A 23,680-nucleotide genomic window follows, 5' to 3' on the forward strand; every position below is an offset into this window, starting at 1 on the left:
TTACTCATTCACCCCAGACTAATCCGGGTAGCCTCAGCCCTCAACCCTCTGCTTCTTGTCCATCAAGGAGCCTGAGGTGTTTAGACCATTTGTTGTGCGACCACCACAGGATCAAGGGAAAAGGTCTCCATGTTCTTGTGGGTTACGTCTTTGCAGGAAGTGGGCCGTGAAGGTCGATTGACGCTTCCACATGCCCACTTAAAGTATCTGCACCACAGAGTAGTTTCTTGAACGCCATGGACGTAGCAACGCCAGTGACGTTACGAGCTCTGGGTCTTAGGATGGAAGAGAGTTTATATTAAGAGTAACCTCAATTGCCTTCCGATCCAGAGGGGAAGGAAATCCTTGAGTTCCTCCTCTTGACCTTTCCCGTGCTGGTCAACAGTGCCGACACATGGGGGCGAGCTGGTATCGTTCTTCTAAGGTAACTCCACAGACTCCTAACTGGGTAAAACCCCAGTTGATGGGTTTCCGGTTACCAGACGAAGACACTTTATTCGAAATGGGCTGCACCTAGGATACAGCACACTCGGATTTGAGTCTTGGCAATCAACTCAGGGACGCCGCTGAGGATTACTTCTCCCCGTCTCCTAGGGTAGGAGATATCAGAGGTTGGATCACAACACACTAACTCTCTTGGTCAAAAGCCCAAGTGAGTAGAAAGGGCGTCTTCCGTGTAAGGAAGCGATCTGCTGCTGGGCCTAGGGTTCGTAGAGAGGGGCCTTCAGAGACTGAAGGACCCGAACCGCGTTCCCAGGAGGAGGTTGAGATCCGACGGGATACAAGTTATCTCACACTTGTATAAGTAAAGGCATCGATGGGAGAGAATCCCCTTCCACGACATCAGTCACAAAGGACCGAACACTTCGCCTGGAAGACCGACGTTGAAAAGTGTCTGAGGTGCCTAGACATCTTTTCCGAAACCTGTTGCGAAAGGCCTCTCTGAGAGGGGTGGTGTAGGATCGTCCCATGCGAGAAGTCGAAGCAAAGCTACGGCTTAGGAAAGTGTTAGCATGTGGCTGCTTGGAAGATCGTGCCGTGGAGGAAGAACCCTCGGAACTCCGTCAGGAGCTGTAGAAGGTCCGGGAACAATTCTGCGGGTTGCCATAGCGAAGCTATTGGAGCTCCATCAGGGGCTGCAGAAGGTCTGGGAACCATTCTGCGGGATGCCATAGCAAAGCTATAGGAATCATTGATAAGATCCTGCTTATCCTGACTTGGCTGAGGACTTTTTCACCAGACCGAATGGGTGGAAAAAACAAGGCACACCTCTAGGCCGCCCCACCGATCTTGGAATATATCTTGTTTGAGGGCCTAGGGAACGGTCGAGTGGGAGCCTGAAGATCAGGGCCGCTGCGAGCATAACCACAGTCGGGTACCCCACAGAGTTAAGACTTTGTTAGATACAAGATAATTCCAAGACACTAGGAGCCCACTATCTGGGTGGTTTTGCAAGCACATTCCTATACCAGGAATGACACGAGCAGAGGGGGGGAACTAGTTGTCCTCTGTCCATCTGAGGTTTGTACAGCTAGATAGTTCTCTAAGAGAGGTGAATGCTGGTACCTTTCTGAATCGGGCCAACAGACAAGGATGGAATGATATGGCATATGCGCCCCCCCCCTCCCGTCTCTCTTTTGATGCATTATAGAGAGCATCAGGTCCAGAGGGAAGACGAGAAGACAGGCCTCTTTGCAGAAGCTCTCGTCTGCCCCCCATCATCCGCGGATTGTCCAGCGGTGAGGGGGGGAGAGCATAGCAATAAACACAACTCGAGATGATGTCGAGACATGTAACTAATTGTACGTTCTTGCAACGAAGGGGAACAGCCTGTTCTCCCTCCAACTGCCACTAATCCAGTGTGGTTGGCCGAATAAGACCGATATTATTATTATTATTATTATTATTATTACTTACTAAGCTACAACCCTAGTTGGAAAAGCAGTATGCTATAAGCCCAGGGGCTCCAACAGGGAAAATAGCTCAGTGCGGAAAGGAAAAAAGGAAAATAAAATATTCTAAGAAGAGTAACAACAATAAATATCTCCTATATAAACTATAAAAACTTTAACAAAACAAGAGGAATAGAAATAAGATAGGAGTGTGTGCTCGAGTGTACCCTCAAGCAAGAGAACTCTAACCCAAGACAGTGAAAGGCCATGGTACAGAGGCTATGGCACTACCCAAGACTAGAGAACAGTGGTTTGATTTTGGAGTGTCCTTCTCCTAGAAGAGCTGCTTACCATAGCTAAAGAGTCTCTTCTACCCTTACCAAGAGGAAAGTGGCACTGAACAATTACAGTGCAGTAACCCCTTGAGTGATGAAGAATTGTTTGGTAATCTGTGTTGTCAGGTGTATGAGGATAGAGGAGAATATGTAAAGAATATGCCAGACTATTCAGTGTGTATGTAGGCAAAGGGAAAATGAACCGTAACCAGAGAGGAGGATCCAATGTAGTACTGTCTGGCCAGTCAAAAGACCCCATAACTCTCTAGCGGTAGTATCTCAACGGGTGGCTGGTGCCCTGGCCAACCTACTACCTAACGGTAAACCATTTAATCAGTACAGCTTATGTTATAATAGCGAATCTCCATAGAGATCGCTTTCCGGACAAGAGACTGTATGGTAATCACCGAACGCATCCAACCAAACCCTAGACGGGATTGAGACGTATCTTCAATCTATTGTTGGGTGGGTAGAGCATAAGTCTACTACGGAGTAGTAACACCAAAATGTGCGCATGACAAGCATACATGCGTAGTTCGACTTAAAAGTTGTGTCCGGAACTAAGTTGGAGAACGTTGGAAATGTTCCTACGTAGGTTTCTCCTTCTTAGGACCGAAAGACGTTCGTACTTCTCCGTCTCCGATCGGTGTACTAGCATTTATATTAAATGTTCCCTACTAGGGAACAGAAATGCTTATGAGAAGTTTCCAGCCAAAGCCTTTGTAGGAGACTAAGACTTCCAATTGGGGGAAAGGAAAAAAAAATGCCTACAAGGAGGCAAAACGTAAATGCCGTATGTCTGGTTACAGGAAAGTAGCCAAGTAATGTACTGAATAACCTGGTTTCAGTAACGGATATAAATACACAACTTAATAGAACGGAGTTCTAATTGGAGGATGTATATAGCCCTTATTGGTAGAAATATCGCTTGCACGCATATATGTACTTGTCCATTTGCGTTAGCGCATGCGTATTCTCTGCCTCCAGGAAACGTTTGCAATGAATCCGGTTGCGGGAATAATGCATGTGCGACAAATCGCAAAATTATTGCCGAAAGAATTTTGATCGTTGACTAACTGTAATATTTTCTTGAATGAGAGCGAACATGTTCTCAAACAAAATATACAGTTACTGTATAGAGGCGATCATTTCCCCTTTGGTTTACCCCTCCTCTTTATGTGAGGGGCTAGCCAGTGCATTACACAGAAACGGATGTCTGTTTACCTGTGGGCGGGGTTTGAAACGTTCGTAATGTATGAAAAGATGCCCACGCTGTTTCTATCGTTCTTTAACGTCAGCTAACAATGTTCCTTCGGGACTAATTGTTCGAAGCAATAACCCTGTAAGGATAGAATAAAAAGTCTCGGAAGACTATCGTGTAAATCGGCAAGTCGTTATACCCAGGGTACAATGATGGGGGAGGCTGCCTCCATCAAACGGTAGAACTGAGTTTAAGACAATAACTCGCGGTTTTGTCTTGGCTAGAGTGCACGCTCCGGGAAGGCTTACGGCCTTCATGAAGTTTTAACACCCATTGAAGTTTTGTAAAAACTTCTCAGGAACGAGTTTTCCGAAAAAGGGTGAAGTCTCGTATGTGGGGGTTTGTTTCAAGAAGGCCAGACATAATTGCCATCGACCGCTTACCCAAAGGGGTTGCCATCGAACGCTTTCTTGCTAGTGAGAAAACTACCGTCTAAATCAGGCAAGGCCTGCCAGGGGAAATGAACTAGAATGTAAAGAATTTTTCATTCCCGGCTCATTTCCGTCTGCTAACCAAACCTCTCGAAGTGGGAAGATGATGGTGGTTCGTTCGAAAACGAAAGGAACGGTGCTGGCGAAACCAGACTAGCTGATATAGTAATCAACTGGGAGTGTAGAGTGACGTATCAAGTCACACCTTTGGAATACCCATCCCGTAGAGGGGGGGGGGGGGGTCGACCATAGAGTTCTCAGAAAACTCTGGAGCACGGAAACAGAGAGATTCGGATGAAAACCTAGGGATTCAGAACCTATTTGTAAATTCTTTTCTCACGACCTTAAGGGATGTTGTGCCGAGAACCCGCAGGAACTCTGTCACTGATTCCTGATGGAATTTTCAGGAATCGTGTTACGAGACCAGGACCCAAAGGAACTGTGTCATAGTTATCTGAAGAGATTCGTAAACCCTTAGGCAGCAGGCATCCCTCTGTCATCAGAGTAAAACTCTTGATGACGATGGGCGGGCGCGAACAATTCACGGGACCAGAGTTCGAAAACTCTGTCATATAAGTAAAACTCTCGTGCACTCATGAATACTTCGTGCAACAAGAGTCCAAAAAACTGTCATAAGAGTTGTTCGCGCACTTCAATTGATTGCGTGCACCTCGTTGTTTGTGAGTGCGCGCTAAAATGGTCGTGCGCGCCAATTTGGTCCTACGCGCCAATTTGGACGTGCGCGCCAATTTGGACGTGCGCGCCAATTTGGTCGTGCACGCCAATCCGATCGTGCGCGCCAACTTGGTCATGCACGCCAAACCGGTCGTGCACGCCCGATCGTTCTTGCGCGCAAAAGGCTGGTCGTGTGCGTCAATTTGCACGCAAGAGCTCTCAGTGTGTCGAGAGTACTTGCTACTATGTACACCCGAAGGTTCACGATACCCTGTGTTGTGTGAGCGCTAACGGTCAACACAACGAGAGCCCGCAAACTCTGTCATATAAGTATGGCTATGGTCACGAGAACCCAAAGGTTCAGCGTGAACTGCGTTGTGAGACCCCCGAAGGGTCAGCGCAAACGAGAAACTGAAGTTTCCCTATCACTAAACACCGAAGTGTTGGAGTGACTAAAGTTACGAGAGCCCAAGGGTTCTGCGTAACTAATGTTACGAGACCCCAAAGGGTCAACCTAACGGGAAACCAAAGTTTCCCTGTCACAAAACACCGAAGTGTCAGTGACTAAAGTTACGAGAGCCCTAGGGTTCAACGTAACTAATGTTACGAGACCCCGAAGGGTCAGCGTAACGAGAAACCGTTACTATCGAATATATTGACCCTAAATGAGAGAAAAACATATTTCATAATATTTTCTTTGCGCGAAGTTCCCGGAAACATAAGAGTTGCAATAGGAAATCACACTCTTGACCAAAAGTATCGATCACATTTGGGCCAATAACAACCTTGTTAGTAACTCTGGGATATTTTTAGCTGATATCACAGATCATTTCCCAATTTTTGGTAGCCTTTTATTGCCTGCACTAAGCAGCATGAATGACAAAATAAGAATTCAATTTAGAGACATGAGCCAAATTAATGATAGAAAATTTACAGAACTACTCCGGGGTAGAGACTGGTCAGCAGAATATGGTCACGCCTCATTAAATCCTCACGTAGGTGTGTCCTCTTTCAGTGACAAGATTGACAGTTTCTTCAATGAGTGTTTTCCCCTAAAAACAAAATTTGTTAGTGTTAAAAGATTGGTGAATAGGTGGATTTCCAAAGGACTTCTTAAATCAATTAATATTAAACATAATCTGTACCGAAGAATGAAATTGGGTAATTATAGTAGTGTACCAACCATGTGTCACACAATTGTACATAATTCCTTTTGTATATACTGTATTATGCTTGTATCTTCGCTCTTCCCTCGCACTAAAACGAACATGAAAATTCATGTCAACGGTCATGAAAATTCATGTCAACGGTGTCCTCTGTAACATTGCCGCAGACAGCTCTCCTCGTGAGGTGAACCTACTTCGTGCCCTTATGGACAGTCACTCCGGGGTCACCAATGTGACGAAGGAGGGAGAAGGGTTGTGAACTCAATTTCATGTTCGTTTTAATGCGAGGGAAGAGCGAAGATACAAGCATAATATATACAAAAGAAATTATGTACAATTGTGTGACACACGGTTGGTACATCCGGCCTTTGAGTTCACAACCCTTCTCCTTCCTTCGTCACAGTAGCCAACAGTACAACAACTATTGTAATCTGTTATGTACATTAATACGCAAGGCAAAGAAAAACTATTTTGAGAGTACTTTTGACCAACTCCGTAGAGATGCCAAAAAATCTTGGGACTTAATCAACTCGTCACTAAGGCCGGGCAGCAAAAAAGAGTAGCTCACTCAGAAAACTGATTCGAAACGGGGAAACCATTACTGACACTAAACAAATTGCAAATGCTTTTAATCTTCATTTCTCTACAATAGGCGTTACTCTAAGGGATGCTTTACCTCAAAATATTAACTTAGATTTCCGTACCTATTTGCCTCCCTCAAATCAGCAGTCTATTTTTTTTACCCCTTCATCTCCATTTGAAGTGATAAACATTATAAAAAAAACTGAAAAACAAAAAAGCAAATATTCATTCTCCTCCTACAAGATTATATAAAAACAATGCTAACCTACTTGCCTTTCCTATATCTATGTTATTCAACCGTTGTTTAGATGCTGGTATTTATCCTGAAATTTTGAAAATTGCGTGTGTGACTGTGTTACACAAATCTGGTGACATATCAGATGTTAATAACTATACACCAATTAGCTGCCTTCCTTTGTTGAATAAAATATTTGAAAAACTATTGTATAGTCGACTTTACTCTTTCTTCAATAGTTGTAACATCTTCTCTACGTGTCAGTATGGTTTCTTACGAGGCGTAAGTACTAGTGATGCCGTTCATGACCTTCTTGAAAATATCTATAATGCAATGAATAAAAATGAATACCTTGGTGCGGTTTTTTTGGATTTGAGCAAAGCCTTTGATACTGTGTCTCATGATATACTACTTCAAAAGCTGGAACATTATGTTATACGAGGCAATGTACTACTCTTACTCCAATCCTACCTAACAAATCGAAAACAATTTGTCACGCTCGATGGTCATCTTTCAGAGATTATGGATGTCAAAATAGGTGTCCCTCAGGGATCAGTCTTAGGACCGTTATTTTTCCTCACCTATATTAATGATTTGCCTCGTTCAGTTGGCACATTTAACTCCATACTTTTTGCCGATGACACCACGCTCCATCTTTGTCATAAAAATATTTATTCTCTTTGTAATTCTTTAACTGCTAACTTAATGTTAAAAATTGGTTACTATCGAATAAATTGACCCTAAATGAGAGAAAAACATATTTCATAATATTTTCTTTGCGCAAAGTTCCCGGTAACATAAGAGTTGCAATAGGAAATCACACTCTTGACCAGAAGTCCAGCAGAAAATTTTTAGGAGCAATGTTTGACAATAAATTAACCTTCAGTAAGCATGTGGATATGATAGTCAATAAAATTTCCAAAGTTACAGGTATCATATATAGGCTAAAGGATTATTTCCCGCTATATATATTAAAACAACTCTACCACTCTTTAATATCTCCTTATCTAAATTACTGCATTACAGCATGGGGGAGTTGCAGTAGAAACGTCCTGCAACCACTAATCGTTATGCAAAAAAAACTGGTGAGAATAACAACTTCGAGTGATTATTTAGCTCATACATCACCTCTATTCCGGTCTCTCTCGATTCTGAAGTTGGAGGACACCTAAAAACTCTCCTTAATGAATTTGAAGTTTCAAACACTTTCGCTGCATAAATATCCATCCATTAGATAAAAAATAATTCAGGTACAATCAGCACACCAATATGGAACAAGAGACTCTAACTTAACTCTTCCCTTCGTACGTGTAAAGAAATGTGAACAGTTTTATCTCTATCAGGGAGTTAAACAATGGAATACTCTGCCTGCTTGCATTCGATCTTTTAAAAAATCATATACTAATCTGTTATTATCTGTGTACTAAGTTTTATTAGTAGACATTTCTTCATGACCTAACCATTAATGCACATTATAATGTTCTTAATTCTTATATTGTTTATTGCTTGTATACATTTGTAATTCTAGCATTTCTACCATATCAATGTTTAAATTCAAAATTTGCACTGTTTATTATTCTGCCCTTCTTTATTATATGAATATACATTTCCATTTATTTTTAGGCTAAAAATCACATTTATATGTATCTATGTGTATATGTGTATGTATATGTACATGTGAGTGTATATGTATGTATATGTATGTGTATATGTATGCATATGTATATACTTGTGTATATGTATGTGTACATTTAGTTTATCTATATCAATATATACTTTTATATTTTTTTTTTCTAATTGATGATATTATTTTATTTGTATTATTATTGCCCGAAGAGCTCTGTTCCACATGGGCTTGGACCGAGTCTTTTTTTGTAAATATTTTGTATGTAAATATGTTTTTGTCCAATAAACATTATTATCATTATTATTATTATTATAACACACCAGAGTGTTAGAGTGACTAAAGTTACGAGAGCCCAAGGGTTCAGCGTAACTAATGTTACGAGACCCCGAAGGGTCAGCGCAACGAGAAACCGAAGTTTCCCTGTCACAAAACACCAAAGTGTCAGAGTGACTAAAGTTACAAGAGCCCAAGGGTTCTGCATAACTAATGTTACGAGACCCCGAAGGATCAGCGTAACGAGAAACCGAGGTTCCTCTGTCACGGGACCCCGAAAGGTCAGCGTGATTGATGGCACAAGTTCCCGAAGGCTCAACGTTACCATCGTTACAAGAGCCCAAAGGTTCAGCGTAACTGAAACCCGAAGGTTTCGAGCGGAGTCCTGAAGGACTCCTACTGTCATGAGAACCCGCAGGATCAACATGACGAGAGCCCGAAGGCTCAACGATCACGCCAGCCCAAAGGGTGATCAAGACCCCGAAGGATCAGGGAGAACCAGCAGGTTCAAGATAACACCTCCGCATAAGAGGTTTGTTTTCCCGAAGGAGAATGTCGCTTAAGAGAAGGCTCTCGCTCCGCCCCTAAAGGAGAACCATAAGCTTATTGGGGGACTGCCGATGCCCAGAGGCGATCTTCTCTCGAGGACGAGAGACTCATTCCCCCGAAGGGATAACCTACTTCAGAGAAAGTTCTGCCACCGCCCCTGGTGGATCAGCAAGCTCCTACAAGTTATTTCTCGCGCATGAGAGGGAAGTTCTCCCGATGGAGATCGCCTAAGACAAGCTTTCTCCCAGCTCTATGGGAATAAAGCGTAGGCGTAAAATATCTCTCCCGCGAACGAGGAAGAAGTCCTCCCGAAGAAGGATATCGCCAAAGACAAGCTTTCTCCCAGCTCTATGGGTAAAAATGCGTAGGCTTAAAAATCTCTCTCGCGAACGAGAGTGGTCCTCCCGAAGAAGGATATCGCCTAAAACAAGCTTTCTCCCAGCTCTATGGGAAAAAAGCGTAGGCGTAAGAAACTCTCGCGAACGAGAGAGAAGTCCTCCCGAAGGAGGACATCGCCTAAGGCAAGCTTTCTCCCAGCTTTATGGGAAAAAAGCATAGGCGTAAAAATCTCTCTCACGAACGAGATAGAAGTCCTCCCGCAAGAGGACATAGCCTAAGTAAAGCTTTCTCCCAGCTCTATGGGAAAAAAAGCATAGGCATAAACAAAAATCACTCTCTCTCTCGCGAGAGAGAGAGAGAGAGAAGTTCCCCTCGGAGGAGGAACATCAAGTTGAAGGTTGACAGCAAATGCTACCTCGTAATGAGGGCAGCTCACGAGCTACCACATGGAGCGCAGAATAACAAACAGGGCGGTCGTAGCACTCGGCCTTGTGTTCTACGTCCCTGTTACCTGTGAAAAAAGGAAGTTGTAATCAATTACAATTCATGCTCCGTTGCACAAAATACACTATTCGGGGAATAAGTCACCTTCCTAGTAAGATAATTCCTCGAAAGGGAGCTGAACTGTTATACACTTTAATTCTGTAACAAAACAAATACACGGCAGTGTTGAGAACCTGCCGACCATCAGTCGCAGGGAAGGGCGGCAATAACAAATCCCTTATGGCGGAGGCATTTGGATACGATGTCAACAGCATTTAAAGTTACACGTATCTATCTATCTATCTATATACCAAGGCACTTCCCCCAATTTTGGGGGGTAGCCGACACCAACAACGAAACAAAACAAAAAGGGGACCTCTACTCTCTATGTTCCTTCAGCCTAATCAGGGACCCAACCGAGTTCAGCTGGTACTGCTAGGGTGCCACAGCCCAACTTCCCACATTTCCACCACAGATGAAGCTTCATAATGCTGACTCCCCTACTGCTGCTACCTCCGCGGTCATCTAAGGCCCCGGAGGAAGCAGCAGGGCCTACTGGAACTGCGTCACAATCGCTCGCCATTCATTCCTATTTCTAGCACGCTCTCTTGCCTCTCTCACATCTATCCTCCTATCACCCAGAGCTTTCTTCACACCATCCATCCACCCAAACCTTGGCCTTCCTCTTGTATATTTCCATTTATACATATACACTCAAATATATGTAAGATAGATGAAAACACACAAGAAAAACAAAAAACATCAAGGCAAGTCTTTGCGGGAGAGAAGGGTAGCATGTCCGTCCTCTACCGAGCCAAAAAGTAAAGTGGTTACTCAGCCGAGAGGTGTGAGTGAGCGGGTAGCCAGTCTACCCCACCCCCCACCCGCTAACTAGCGGATGGGGTAGTTATCCCTCACTAAAATTATCATGGCTCGTCTTTCAGGTGCGCTGAAAGTAATACCCTATAAATAGCGAAGGTTTGTATCTGTGTTGGAACAAATAAATTTTAGATACACAATGTTACTCTACAATAAAAAAAAAAATTACCTGATAAAAAAAATTACCTTACATTTACCTTGAAAGTACCATTACTCTAGAAATTTCATTAAATCAACCAAATTACTTAATCTGAAGTAATCACCTTGAAAATGAGAGCACTGATTCCAATTCTACCTAAGACTAGTGGGGAAAATATAAATTAGTGTACTTTTAAAATTTAGGATTTGTTCCTACTTGAATACATTCCCTCGTCCTTTAGTAAGGGAGTCATCCTTATGAAGAAAGAAGTCTCACTCTACCAATTGGATGGTTAACAACCTGATGTCATAATGCCCAGTCTAGAGAAAAGATCAGAGCAAAAAATCCTTGCATCCCATGGCCCAGTTTACATAAATCCCATATTGGACAGGAACTTAGTCTATTAAATTTCTTATTACTGATTTAGAAATTGATCTCTAGTACCATCGTTCAATTAGTTTGTTATTCATGTTTTAGCAAATAATGTCTTTAGAACACTTAATCACAAGGGAAATTAGAGCTTCTATGCTTCATATGGAAGCATGGTCATTACATTAACTTTACATATTGTAAAAGTATAAAAAATAAGGTTGTAGTTATCTTTGCTAAAAACCATGGAATAGGTTATAGATGGATTCAACTTAAATACAATACCGTACTGTAGAAAAATAACCTGTGAACTACGAAACAGATCAGTACTTATCACTACACTAAGACTATAAAATGTAGTATCTAGTGATTTCTACAGTAAAAAGCTACAATTATTTATGATGTCATGGACTTGACATATGTAGTTTCACTTCAAATGCTATACAGGTATACCTCGACTTACGTCGTCTCGAGTTAAGTCGGTTTCGAATTTACGTCAGTTTTCAAATATAATACATGGAAAAATAAGAAACCAGTTTTGAGTCCTTTTGTTTGACTTCCCGTTTGTCTGCCACAAATATCGAAGTCATAATATCACTAGAATAGCGTTAAAAGAACACAGAACATGTTACTTTACTATAAATAAGAATTAGAGTATACAAAAGCCTCTTAAAATTCTAATATTTCATGTAAACGTTCACATAATTAACATAAATCCTAGCGAAGGAGCTATGAAAATAGCTGTGACTGTTTTTATATTAATCAGCAGTCTTTTAGAGCTTAACAGACGTTTTCTATGATAGTTCAACTATCTATCATTTGAAATATTAACAATACACAAAATTATACTGTACAGTAAATAAGATCTCTCTCTCTCTCTCTCTCTCTCTCTCTCTCTCTCTCTCTCTCTCTCTCTCAGTCTATTTTATACTATCGCATAATAATTACAACTTAATTTGTTATTTAACCATAAAAAATATCACAAATTTTAAGTAATTTGTATTTTTCCTAACAGTACTTACCTTGAACTACTTTCTTAGGAGTATCTGGGATTCTCCTCCCAACCGACCAGAATTTTATGTAGTTTCCCCTATCTCCGTTTTCTATAGTGGGTCCCTCTGTGGCGGATGAATACTCGCCCTGAAGCGACCCGGGTCAGCGAGAGCACGTGGGCAGGTCTCGGTCACCAGTAAGTTTTTGATAAATATGGGATCAAAGTTCTGTAAGACAGTCGGGGAAGAATGGGCGGGCAATAACCCGAACGTAGTTCGAGGTAAGTACTGTTAGGAAAAACACAAATTACTTAAAATTTGTGATTTGTTCCAACACAGAGTACTTACCTCGAACTACTTTCTTAGGAGACTTATACTTTAGGAGGCGGGGGGTAGTCTTACGGACCGAGAGACCTGCTGGATAATAACGATTGAACCTAGATAGGAGGCTAGGTTCTTCTGACCACTAACGGGATATGAGACTTGGGGAGAACTACGCAAAAAACTATTTAGTGTCTAAGTAACTCACCTCTGTAAGGATCTCCGGACATGGGCGTCTCCACTGAACGTTTCTTATATGGGAGGAGTAAGGGAAAAAGGGAATGGAGGGGAAGCGGGGACAAGGGGGAAAAAGTAAGGAAGGAACTTGTGTCGCTTGGAATTACTTTCCACCAGCTTCCCCGGGGCTTCAACCTTAAACCTTTTGGAGTGCAGAAATGACCGGACCAATGGAGAAGAAGTCCAGAGACTTCCTAGTACAGTCCTTCAGGCCGTAAAGGTGGACTGCCTGGACCATGTGCCCGCCTTCAGGATCTGGCCCACAGCCATGTTCTTCTCGAAGGCTAGCGAAGTGCTCAGGCCCCTAATATTATGGGGTCTCGGCTTACCCGGCACTGAGGATCCGGCACTGTCATAGGCTCTCTTAATCACTTGCCGTAACCAGGAAATAGTGTTCCTGGACACTGCTTTTTTCACCACGCCCGAGGAGACGAACAGACTCTTAATCCCAGGGCGAAGTCTGGCTGTCCTTTCCAGGTATTTTCTAACTGCCCTGACCGGGCATAGCAACAAATCTCTCGGATTGTCAGATCGCGGAATCGCTGTCACTGAAAAACCCTCAAACCTAGGGTCCCAGGAGGCTGGGTTCTGCGTCTTGGCCACGAAATCGGGCAGGAACTTGAAACTCAAATCCTTCCAACCTTTCGAGTGCAAAACCTCGTACGACAGCCCATGGAGTTCGCTCACTCGTTTAGCCGAGGCCAGGGCGAGAAGGAAGACAGTCTTGAGGGTGAGCTCTTTGTCCAGAATGTCCCTGAGGGGCTCGAAGGGTGGCTCAGACAAAGCCTTAAGAACTCTGGCCACGTCCCACTGCGGCACTCTAGAGGAACGGGGAGAACATGATTGTTCGAAGCTCTTGATGAGCATCAAGATCTGCCGGGAAGCTCCTAGATCTAGACCCTTGAGGAGAAAGACCTGGCCCAAGGCAGCTCGGACACCTTTGATGGCTGGGATAAACATGCCTATGTCGTCTCTCAGATAGACTAGGAAATCTGCTATCCTATGAATGGAGGCCTCCAACGGCCTGAGGTTCTGCGAGGCGCACCATTTTGTGAAAGTGGCCCATTTGGCTTGATAAACCGCGACTGAAGACCGTCTCAGGTAACCCGACATCCTTGTTGTGGTCTTCGATAAGTATCCTTCCTTCCTCAGGAGCCGCTCGATAACCTCCACGCATGTAGGCAGAGGGACCGAGGGTTTTCGTGAAACCTTTGGAAGGGGGGCTGACGGAGGAGGTCTTCTCTGTCCGGAAGGGCAGGGTGGAAGGAGCGCCAGTTCCTTTAGATCCACAAACCACTCTCTCTCTGGCCACCAGGGCGCTACCAAAGTCATCCACAGGTTCTTTGCTTGTCTCACTCTGTTGAGGACCTGCCTGAGCGTCCCGAAGGGAGGGAAGGCATACACGTCGAGGTTGTCCCAAGAGTGTTGAAAGGCGTCCTCGAACGCTGCTGTTGGGTCTGGCACTGGAGAACAGAACACGGGGAGCAGCGCGTTGAGTTTTGTGGAGAAGAGGTCCATTATCGGCGACCCCCACTTGAGGATGACCGTCTGAGCCACCTTTGGGTGTAGGGACCACTCTGACCCTACCACTTAGCCCATCCTGCTGAGGCCGTCGGCTAGGACGTTCCTCTTCCCTATAATGAACCTGGCTGTGACCTCGATTCGCTCCTTTGCCGCCCATTCCAGGATCTTTGTCGTGAGACTGCTCAACTCTTTCGACTTTAGTCCTTGCTTTTTCACATAGGCTACCACCGTGGCGTTGTCGTACATCAGCGCCACCGTGTTTCCTCGGAGAAGGTGGACGAATTTTACGCATGCCCTCTGAATCGCCATCAGTTACAGGATGTTTAAGTGAAGGTTCTTTTCTTCGGGGGACCACTTCCCCTTTGCTTATTTGTCAAGAAGATGGGCTCCCCATCCCTCCTTTGATGCGTCCGTGAATAGCAGTATCTCCGGGGGATCGATCGCGAAGGGCATTCCCTTGAGGGTGTTCGTCCTGTCGTGCCACCATTTCAGGGTTTCCTCCGTCTCCGAGGACACCGTGACCATCTTGTGCGGGGACTTCCCCGGGGTCCAGAATTCTTTTAGGTTCCACTGAACCGCTCTTAGTTTGAATCTTCCCCGGGGGACTTTTTCCAACGACACCAGGTGGCCCACTAACCTCTGCGAGTCTTTGGCTCTCCTTGGAAGGTTTGCTAGGAAGGGGAGAATTATCTGGTCTAGATTTTCTAACCTCTCTGATGAGGGGAAAGCCCTCCCCAACTTGGTGTCTAGAACCATCCCCAGGTAGGTCATCCTGGTGGAGGGTATCAATTGCAACTTTTCTAGGTTGATGGTGATACCCAAGTCTTTGCAGAACCATAGAAGCTTCGCGCCTTGCTCCTTCAGTACTTCCTCTGAGACTGAAAGCAACAACCAGTCGTCCAGGTATCGGATCAGGCGGATGCCCTGTTCGTGGGCCCAGACTGAAACTGTTGTGAAGACCCTCGTGAAGACCTCAGGAGCTGTCGACAGCACGAAGCATAGGGTCTTGAACTGCAACGCCTGGATACCCCATTTCACCCTTAGGAACTTCCTGCTGGAGGGGTGGACAGGGATTTGAAAATAGGCGTCCTTGAGGTCTAGGGACATCATGAAGTCCCCCTCCCTCAAGGCTGCCATTACCGATTTCGGGGTGTCCAACTTGAAGTCAGTCTTGCATACGAACTTGTTGAGGGGCGACAGATTTATGACCGGCCTCCTTCACCAGGAAGAGCCTGCTGTAGAACCCCGGGGTGGGGTTCTTGACTAATTCCAACGCCCCTTTGGCGATCATGGCCGACACTTCCTCCTGTAATGCCACCTTCTTTAAGGGGTCCTTGGGAGCCAACCACTACGCCTGTCGGTCAGGAATTAGAGGGGGCGGGTCCGCCAGGAAGGGGCACCCTGTACCCGTCCTTAAGGACTGCTACGGTCTATGAATCTGCTCCGTTGTCCCGCCAAGCTTGCCAAGAGTGTTTGAGGCATCCCCCTACCTGAGGCTTTGGCAGGAGTAGGGGGCCTCTCTCCCTACCTTCACCTGGAGGCGCGGCTCGAACGTCCTCTCCTTGAGTTAGGGTAGGTAGTCCTAAAAGAGGCCTGTGGGGTTGTGCTTCCCCTACGGGAGAGCTGCGAAGCTTGATGCCAGGAACCCGACGGGGAATCTCTTCAGGGTTGGACTGACGAGGAGTGGGGGCCGTCTGGAGCGGCTCTTCTATGCGCCGGATGCCTTGCAGTTGGGGGCCTGGACTCTCCTGCCTTCTTGAGCCTCCTGACTCTCTCCATCCCTTCCTCAACTGCCTTCAGGGGGAAGACGGAGTCGCCCCACACCGGGGAGCTCCTCAGGCACCTTGCCTCCCACTCGGGTAGCCTACGGAGTAGCTTATTAAGGACAGTGTCTCTCTCCCGTAGGACCCAGTTAGCCGTCTGCGTGAGGGATTGGAAAGTGAGGAACTTCATCGCCTTCCCCCCTGAGTGGATTAGTTCTTGCAGTAAAGTCTGATTCTCTGCCACAGAGAGGTCATGAGAGGACTGGAAACCCACTAGGGTACAGGCCCACTAGTCCAGCCAAGACGTGACGTTGACTAAGTCCTGGGCCATGTCCTCCATCATTGCGGCCTCCGCTGGGGAGAAACACACTGGGTCAGAGAAAGCCCTGTCTTCCGCACTTCCTTGGTTCAGCGTGCCTATCGCCGCTTCGACTGCACGGGGATCTCCTCGCCGACCGTCCGGGACGTAGAACCGTTTCTGTGTTCTTAGGCTCGGAAGTAGCTTGGAGGACCCTTGACCCCTGGGGGCGTCCGCTTGGCTCGCGACGTACCTGTCTATATGGTCCATACCTAATTTCATGTCTGGCGCTAGAGGAAGGGTTAGGGACTGCTTCTGTTGGACCGGGTTGTTCACTAACCTGACCAGACCGGAGAGCCAGGCCTGCTCCGTCGAGGGTTTCGTGTCGTCAAGCCTGTGGTGCTGCCTGATGAGCGCGAGCAACTTTCTGTAGGAGGAGACGTCATCCGCCGAGCACTCTTCCCCTTCTATAAGGCCTTCAGCCACTTGATCATCCACGTCAGGCGATCCGTCGGTCACGGATGGAGCCGCGTGGGAGGCTAGATCTCCTCTCTCTCGCCGCACCACTGGCGCGGGGACTTACAGTACGGGTGGATCCGCTGGGACGCGAGCAGCCGTCACGGGTCTACCCCCTCCAACGGAGCTTCGTGGTGTCGGGGGCCTACCAAGGTTTCCCGGTTGCTCCTGGCGCTTGGGTAGAGCTGCCATGGAACCGGGGCCAGGGGCCATGCTGCCGGGCCGAAGGAGCGGCTTTTTCCGCTGGGCGGATGGAGCCGGTGTCTTCGCAGGCTTAGGCTTGGCGAAAGAGACTTGTGTCGATGACTTTGGGCGACGGGCGGACCGACTGGAGGACCCGCGTCGCGAGGGCGATGACGCGGCTCTAGGGAGCCACCCGGAAGAGCCTGGAGTGGAGGCTGCCCTGATGAGCTCGCTGCGTGGGATGGTTACACGGACCCACTTGTCTCTGGACCCTTCCTATGTTTCTTCCTGGAGGTCCTGGCACGCTTCCTGGAAGGGGCTGACCGCGAGCAAGACCTCCTCCTTCGGGACCTCTTCCGCTTCTTCCTAGAGTCCCGGGGACCGGAATCTTCCGAGGAGGACGAGTCCGACGAAGATGATGAAGATGAGGCCGATGACGGGGAGGAAGACGAGCTCGCCGAGTCCTCCGAGACGTCTGATGCTGATGGAGGGTCCGCGTGTCGTTTCACAGGCGTGATCGGCTGCATAACGACGGGCGGGAGCGTCGACGACGGCGCCGGGGGAGACCGCACAGTCTTCTTGGGGGCGTACCAGCTACCGAACTCTTCTTTTAGCCGCATAGAGGACCTGAAGGGCGTCCTAGGGGCCGTCCATGCGATGGAGTCTGGATTCGACGAGCCTGTCGGCGGACTCTTTTTGTCCGCTTCTCCCCCGGTTGCTGAAGCACCTGAGACACACAGCCACGATGCGGGGGAAGGAGCCAGAGCAGTCTTCCCCCACACCGGGTCTTCGGTAGAGACGAGCCCTGAGATCTCTTGGACGCCTTCTTCTTGGTACCGTAGAGAGCCCACTGGATCTCGGGCCAGGACTCGCACTCCGGACACGTGGCGGACGGGGAACACAGACTACCCCTACACGACGAACACAGCGTAAGCGGATCAACCTCCGGTTTAAAGAGGAACGCACCACACGATTTACCGGCATTAGGCCCGGGGCAACGACGTTGGTGATCCATAATAGTACACCAAAGCACCAAGCAACACAAGAACACAGGGGAAAGAGGTAGATGATAGGAAATAAGGTAATCGGTAAACACGCGGGAACCACGTGGGGACACAAAGGGTCGCACGTAATGTGAGAGAGCGGTGAGATATTAATCACGCCGCGACTAGAAACTTACTGGTGACCGAGACCTGGCCACGCGCTCTCGCTGACCCGGGTCGCCTCAGGACGAGTATTCATCCGCCACAGAGGGACCCACTATAGAAAACGGAGATAGGGGAAACTACACAAAATTTTGGTCGGTTGGAAAGAGAATCCCAGATACTCCTAAGGAAGTAGTTCGAGGTAAGTACTCCGTGTTGGAACAACTTTCTATTTTAGACTATCTCAGAGCAAACCACGTTCATAAATGAACAGCCCGCGATGTATTGTAAACATGCTAAATTTTAAACATCTTCATTTACAATTATGGATGTATATCTATTTGTAAAATTAGATTACTTTTTATTTCGCTAAATTAAAATACAAAATTTATTGTTTGTAAATTTATATAGATTCCTACATACATACATACACTATACCAAAGCACTTCCCCCAATTTTGGGGGATAGCCGACATCAAACACATGAAACAAAAAAGGGGACCTCTCCTCTCTATGTTCCTCCCAGCCTGACAAGGAACTCAACCGAGTTCGGCTGGTACTGCTAGGGGTGCCACAGACCACTCTCCCCCGTTATCCACCACAGATGAAGATTCATAACGCTGAATCCCCTACTGCTCCTACCTCCACGGTCTTCCAAGGCACCGGAGGAAGCAGCAGAGCCTACAGGAACTGCGTCACAATCGCTCGCCATTCATTCCTATTTCTAGCACGCTCTCTTGCCTCTCTCACATCTATCCTCCTATCACCCAGAGCTTCCTTCACTCCATCCATCCACCCAAACCTTGGCCTTCCTCTTGTACTTCTCCCATCAACTCTTGCATTCATCACCTTCTTTAGCAGATAACCCTTTTCCATTCTCTCCACATGGCCAAACCACCTCAACACATTCATATCCACTCTAGCTGCTAACTCATTTCTTACACCCGTTCTCACCCTCACTACTTCGTTCCTAACCCTATCTACTCGAGATACACCAGCCATACTCCTTAGACATTTCATCTCAACACATTCAATTTCTGTCTCTCCGTCACTTTCATTCCCCACAACTCTGATCCATACATCACAGTTGGTACAATCACTGTCTCATACAAAACTCTCTTTACATTCATGCCCAACCCTCTATTTTTTTACTACTCCCTTAACTGCCCCCAACACTTTGCATCCTTCATTCACTCTGATATACATCTGCTTCCACTCCACCATTTGCTGCAACAACAGACCCCAAGTACTTCAACTGATCCACCTCCTAAAGTAACTCTTCATTCAACATGACATTCAACCTCGCACCACCCTCCCCTCTCGTACATCTCATAACCTTACTCTTATCCACATTAACTCTCAACTTCCTTCTCTCACACACCCTTCCAAATTCTGTCACTAATCGGCCAAGCTTCTCTTCCGCGTCTGCAACCAGTACAGTATCATCCGCAAACAACAACTGATTTACCTCCCATTCATGGTCATTCTCGTCTACCAGTTTTAATCCTCGTCCAAGCACTCGAGCATTCACCTCTCTCACCACTCCATCAACATACAAGTCAAACAACCATAGCGACATCACACATCCCTGTCTCAGCGCCACTCTCACCATAAATCAATCGCTCACTTCATTTCCTATCCTTACACATGCTTTACTACCTTTGTAGAAACTTTTCACTGCTTGCAACAACCTTCCACCAACTCCATATAAACCTCATCACATTCCACATTGCTTCCCTATCAACTCTATCATACGCTTTATCCAGATTCATAAACGCAACATATACTCCTTACCCTTTGCTAAATATTTCTCGCATATCTGCCTAACTGTAAAAATCTGATTTATACAACCCCTACCTCTTCTAAAACCACCCTGTACTTCTCAGATTGCACCACCACACTCAACAAACTAATACCCTTTGAATTACAACACTCATGCATATCTCTCTTACCCTTGTATCATGGTACAATACACGCACTAACCCAATCTACTGGTAACATTGACAACACAAAACACATATTAAACAATCTCACCAACCATTCAAGTACAGTCACACCCCCTTCCTTCAACATCTCGGCTCTCCCACCATCCATACCAGATGCTTTTCCTACTCTCGTTTCATCTAGTGCTCTCCTCACTTCCTCTCTTGTAATCTCTCTCTCATTCTCATCTCCCATCACTGGCACCTCAAAACCTGCAACAGCAATTATATCTGCCTCCCTATTATCCTCAACATTCAGCAAAGTTTCAAAATATTCCACCCACCTGTTCCTTGCCTCCTCTCCTTAACAACCTTCCATTTCCATCCTTCACTGTCTCCTCAATTCTTGAACCAGCCTTCCTTACTCTCTTCACTTCTTTCCAAAACTTCTTATTCTCTTTATATGCATGACCCAATCCCTGACACCACCTCAGGTCGGCTGCCCCTCTTTGCCTCACTTACCTTGCGCTTTACTTCCACATTTTTCTCTCTATATCTTTCATACTTCTCTACACTATTACTCTGCAGCCATTCTTCAAAAGCCCTCTTTTTCTCTTCCACTTTTACCTTCACTCCTTCATTCCACCATTCACTGCCCTTCCTCATGCTGCCTCCAACAAACTTCTTGCCACACACATCAATTGCAATCCCAACAAAATTTTCTTTTACTAACTTCCACTCCTCTAAATTACCTGTTTCTCTTACTTTCACTCCATCATATGCCATTTTCAACCTTTCTTGATATTTACTTTTCACCCCCAGTTTTATTAGCTCTTCAACCCTCATTAGCTCCCTTTTACATCCACCTACTCTATTCCCCCCCTCTTTTGCTACAACTAATTTTCCTTCCACCAAAAAATGATCAGACATAACGTTAGCCATACCCCTAAACACATGCACGTCTTTCAATCTTCCAAACATTCTTTTAGTTATCAACACATAATCCATTAACGCCCTTTCTACCCCTCTTCCATTTGCCACTCTTACCCATGTACAGTATACTTGTTTTTATCTTTCTTTTTGAAAAAGCTAAAACTTATCACCATCTCTTGCTCAACACATATCTACCAGTCTCTCACCACTCTCATTTTCACCTGGTACGCCATACTTCCCAATGACAACTTTTACCTCTCCAGCGCCCACTCTAGCATTTAAGTCACCTACGACAACTACATAATTCCTTCTACACACCTATTTAATTCATTCCAGAAATCATTCCGCTCTTCTTCACTTTTCTCACAACCTGGCCCATACGCACTGACAAAAGCCCAACATTCCCTACCCAACCTAACCCTTACCCACATTAACCTAGATGATATCTCCTTCCATTCCACTACTATACCTGACATCCATTCACTCAGCAATAAAGCCACACCGTATCTTACTCTTTCCCTTTCAATCCCAGACACTCTACCAGACATTTCATCAAACATCACTTCACCTTTCCCTTTTATCTTTGTCTCACACAAAGCCAATATATCCATCCTTCTATTCCTAAACATACTTCCAATCTCACATCTTTTACTCTCTATCGTACTACCCTCCATGCACATTCAAACACCTCAATACTAGAGTGCGGGGAGCAGTCACTCTCCCCCCAGCTCCACTTCTTTGATGTCTCACAGGATTATAATACAGGAGAGGGGGTTCCCAGCCCCTTCGTCTCGTCCCTTTTAGTCGCCTCTTACGACACGCAGGGATACGTTGGCGCTATTCAAATTGTTTTCATGCCCCTGCGGCCACAGGGGGCAAAAGATTCCAATTGACCATATATTATCCGAATTGCATTTACAAATAAAACACAGAACTGGGAATGGTTATTTGAAGTTTAGCCTAGTGACAAGTAAATTCAGAGACAAGTATATTCGACTCAAGTGGTATTTCAACTTCGGTCGCCTCTCCTGGAACCAATTACCGACGTAAGGCGAGGTATACCTATACTCATTTTCTCATGATAGATTTATGGCTCTGTCTGAGAGCTTTCTAGCTTTGCCTGTACATTTGCAATCCTCATGCCTTGTTTGTAATGAATAGAAAATTAAACAAGTAACCAAATTAAATAATTTGTTACAAGTCTGAAATCTAAGTAGAGTAAAGAATGGTAACACATTTACCTTTGGAGTTTGAAGAATAACACCAAAAGCTGAAAATGTATCATACAAAAGCTTCTCATCAACTTCAGGGTCCAAGTTACCAATGAATATATTTGCTCCAACGTCCAAATTCTTTTGATGGGCTGATGCTTTGTTAACCCTTATAGGTTTACCATACAGCTGTAAGTAAAAACAGAAATAAAATAAAATCACACTAACTTATGACAAGGAAAAGTTTTAGCTTTTTTTCAAACAGTTCACTTTCATGGTTCTGTAGCTAAGCGAATGTTCACATTTCACAGTATTGGGAAAACAATGCACTCACAAATATAAACTCTTTGGGTAATAGTAAATATCCAGTGCATGTTAGAATTTAGGAGTTATTCACCGAATTAAAGGAAAGGATAAGAAAAGTAACGTCAGTGTAACCCAGAAAACAATATGTGAGAATAAACAGATGGAAGTACTGTGGGGTAAAACAGTTTTCAAATTAAAAATGAATTAATTTAATACCAAAGAATTTTGTGTTATTCACTCCTTCCATAAACAAAAATAAAAATTCTTAAAAAGATGTGTATAAACCTTTTGTTCCAAATATTTAAGATATAGCGGAGGAATACAGTACATTATTATTACAAGCTAATCTATAACCCTAATTGGAAAAGCAAGATGATATAAGCCCAAGTACACCAACAGAGAAAAATAGCCGAGTGAGGAAAGGAAACAAGCAAATGAAACACTACAAGAAAAGTAACAAACAATCAAAATAAAATATACTAAGAACAGTAACGACATTAAATTAGATCTTTCGTATATAAACTATAACTTCAAACAAAAGGAAAGAGAGAAATAAGATAGAACTGCATGCATGAGAGCACCACCAAGCAAGAGAACTCTAATCCAAGACAGTGGAAGGCCATGGTACAGAGGCTATGGCACTACCCAAGACTGGAGAACAATGGTTTGATTTTGGAGTGTCCTTCTCCTAGATCTGCTTATCATAGCTAGAGTCTATTCAAACCTTACCAAGAGGAAAGTAGGAAATGAAGAATTACATTGCAGTAGTTAACCCCTTGAGTGAAGAATTGTTTGGTAATCACAGTGTTGTCAGGTGTATGAGTACAGAGGAGGATGTGGAAACTATTTGTGTATGTGTAGGAAAAGACAAAATGAGCCGTAACCAGAGAGAGGGGTCCAATGTAGTACTGTCTAGCCAGTCAAAGGACCCAATAACTCTCTTGCGGTAGTGTCTTATGACGGTAAACCAGTTGGTGCCATATTGCATCCTCATTCTTCTGAGCAGCAAGTATTGTAGAGAAAAATAAGAACAATTGTGAGTGGGGAGGAGGGTGGAAACTCATATGATTCTCAGGGAAGTATTAAAATAATCAA

The 23,680-nt window shown here is 45.1% G+C and overlaps 1 protein-coding gene across 1 annotated transcript in view; it reads right to left on the minus strand.

Moving 5' to 3' along the window:
- The window catches only part of Spx (Spliceosomal protein on the X), a 75,050-nt gene that overhangs the window by 21,936 nt on the left and 29,434 nt on the right, over window positions 1-23,680 (minus strand). The window contains exon 3 of the mRNA XM_068355143.1: window positions 22,310-22,468. Within this exon, the coding sequence (XP_068211244.1) occupies window positions 22,310-22,468 (159 nt within the window). The remainder of the gene's footprint in view (window positions 1-22,309; window positions 22,469-23,680) is intronic.

Source organism: Palaemon carinicauda, chromosome 31 (genome assembly GCF_036898095.1).
Source record: "Palaemon carinicauda isolate YSFRI2023 chromosome 31, ASM3689809v2, whole genome shotgun sequence".
Taxonomy (NCBI): Eukaryota; Metazoa; Arthropoda; class Malacostraca; order Decapoda; family Palaemonidae; genus Palaemon; species Palaemon carinicauda.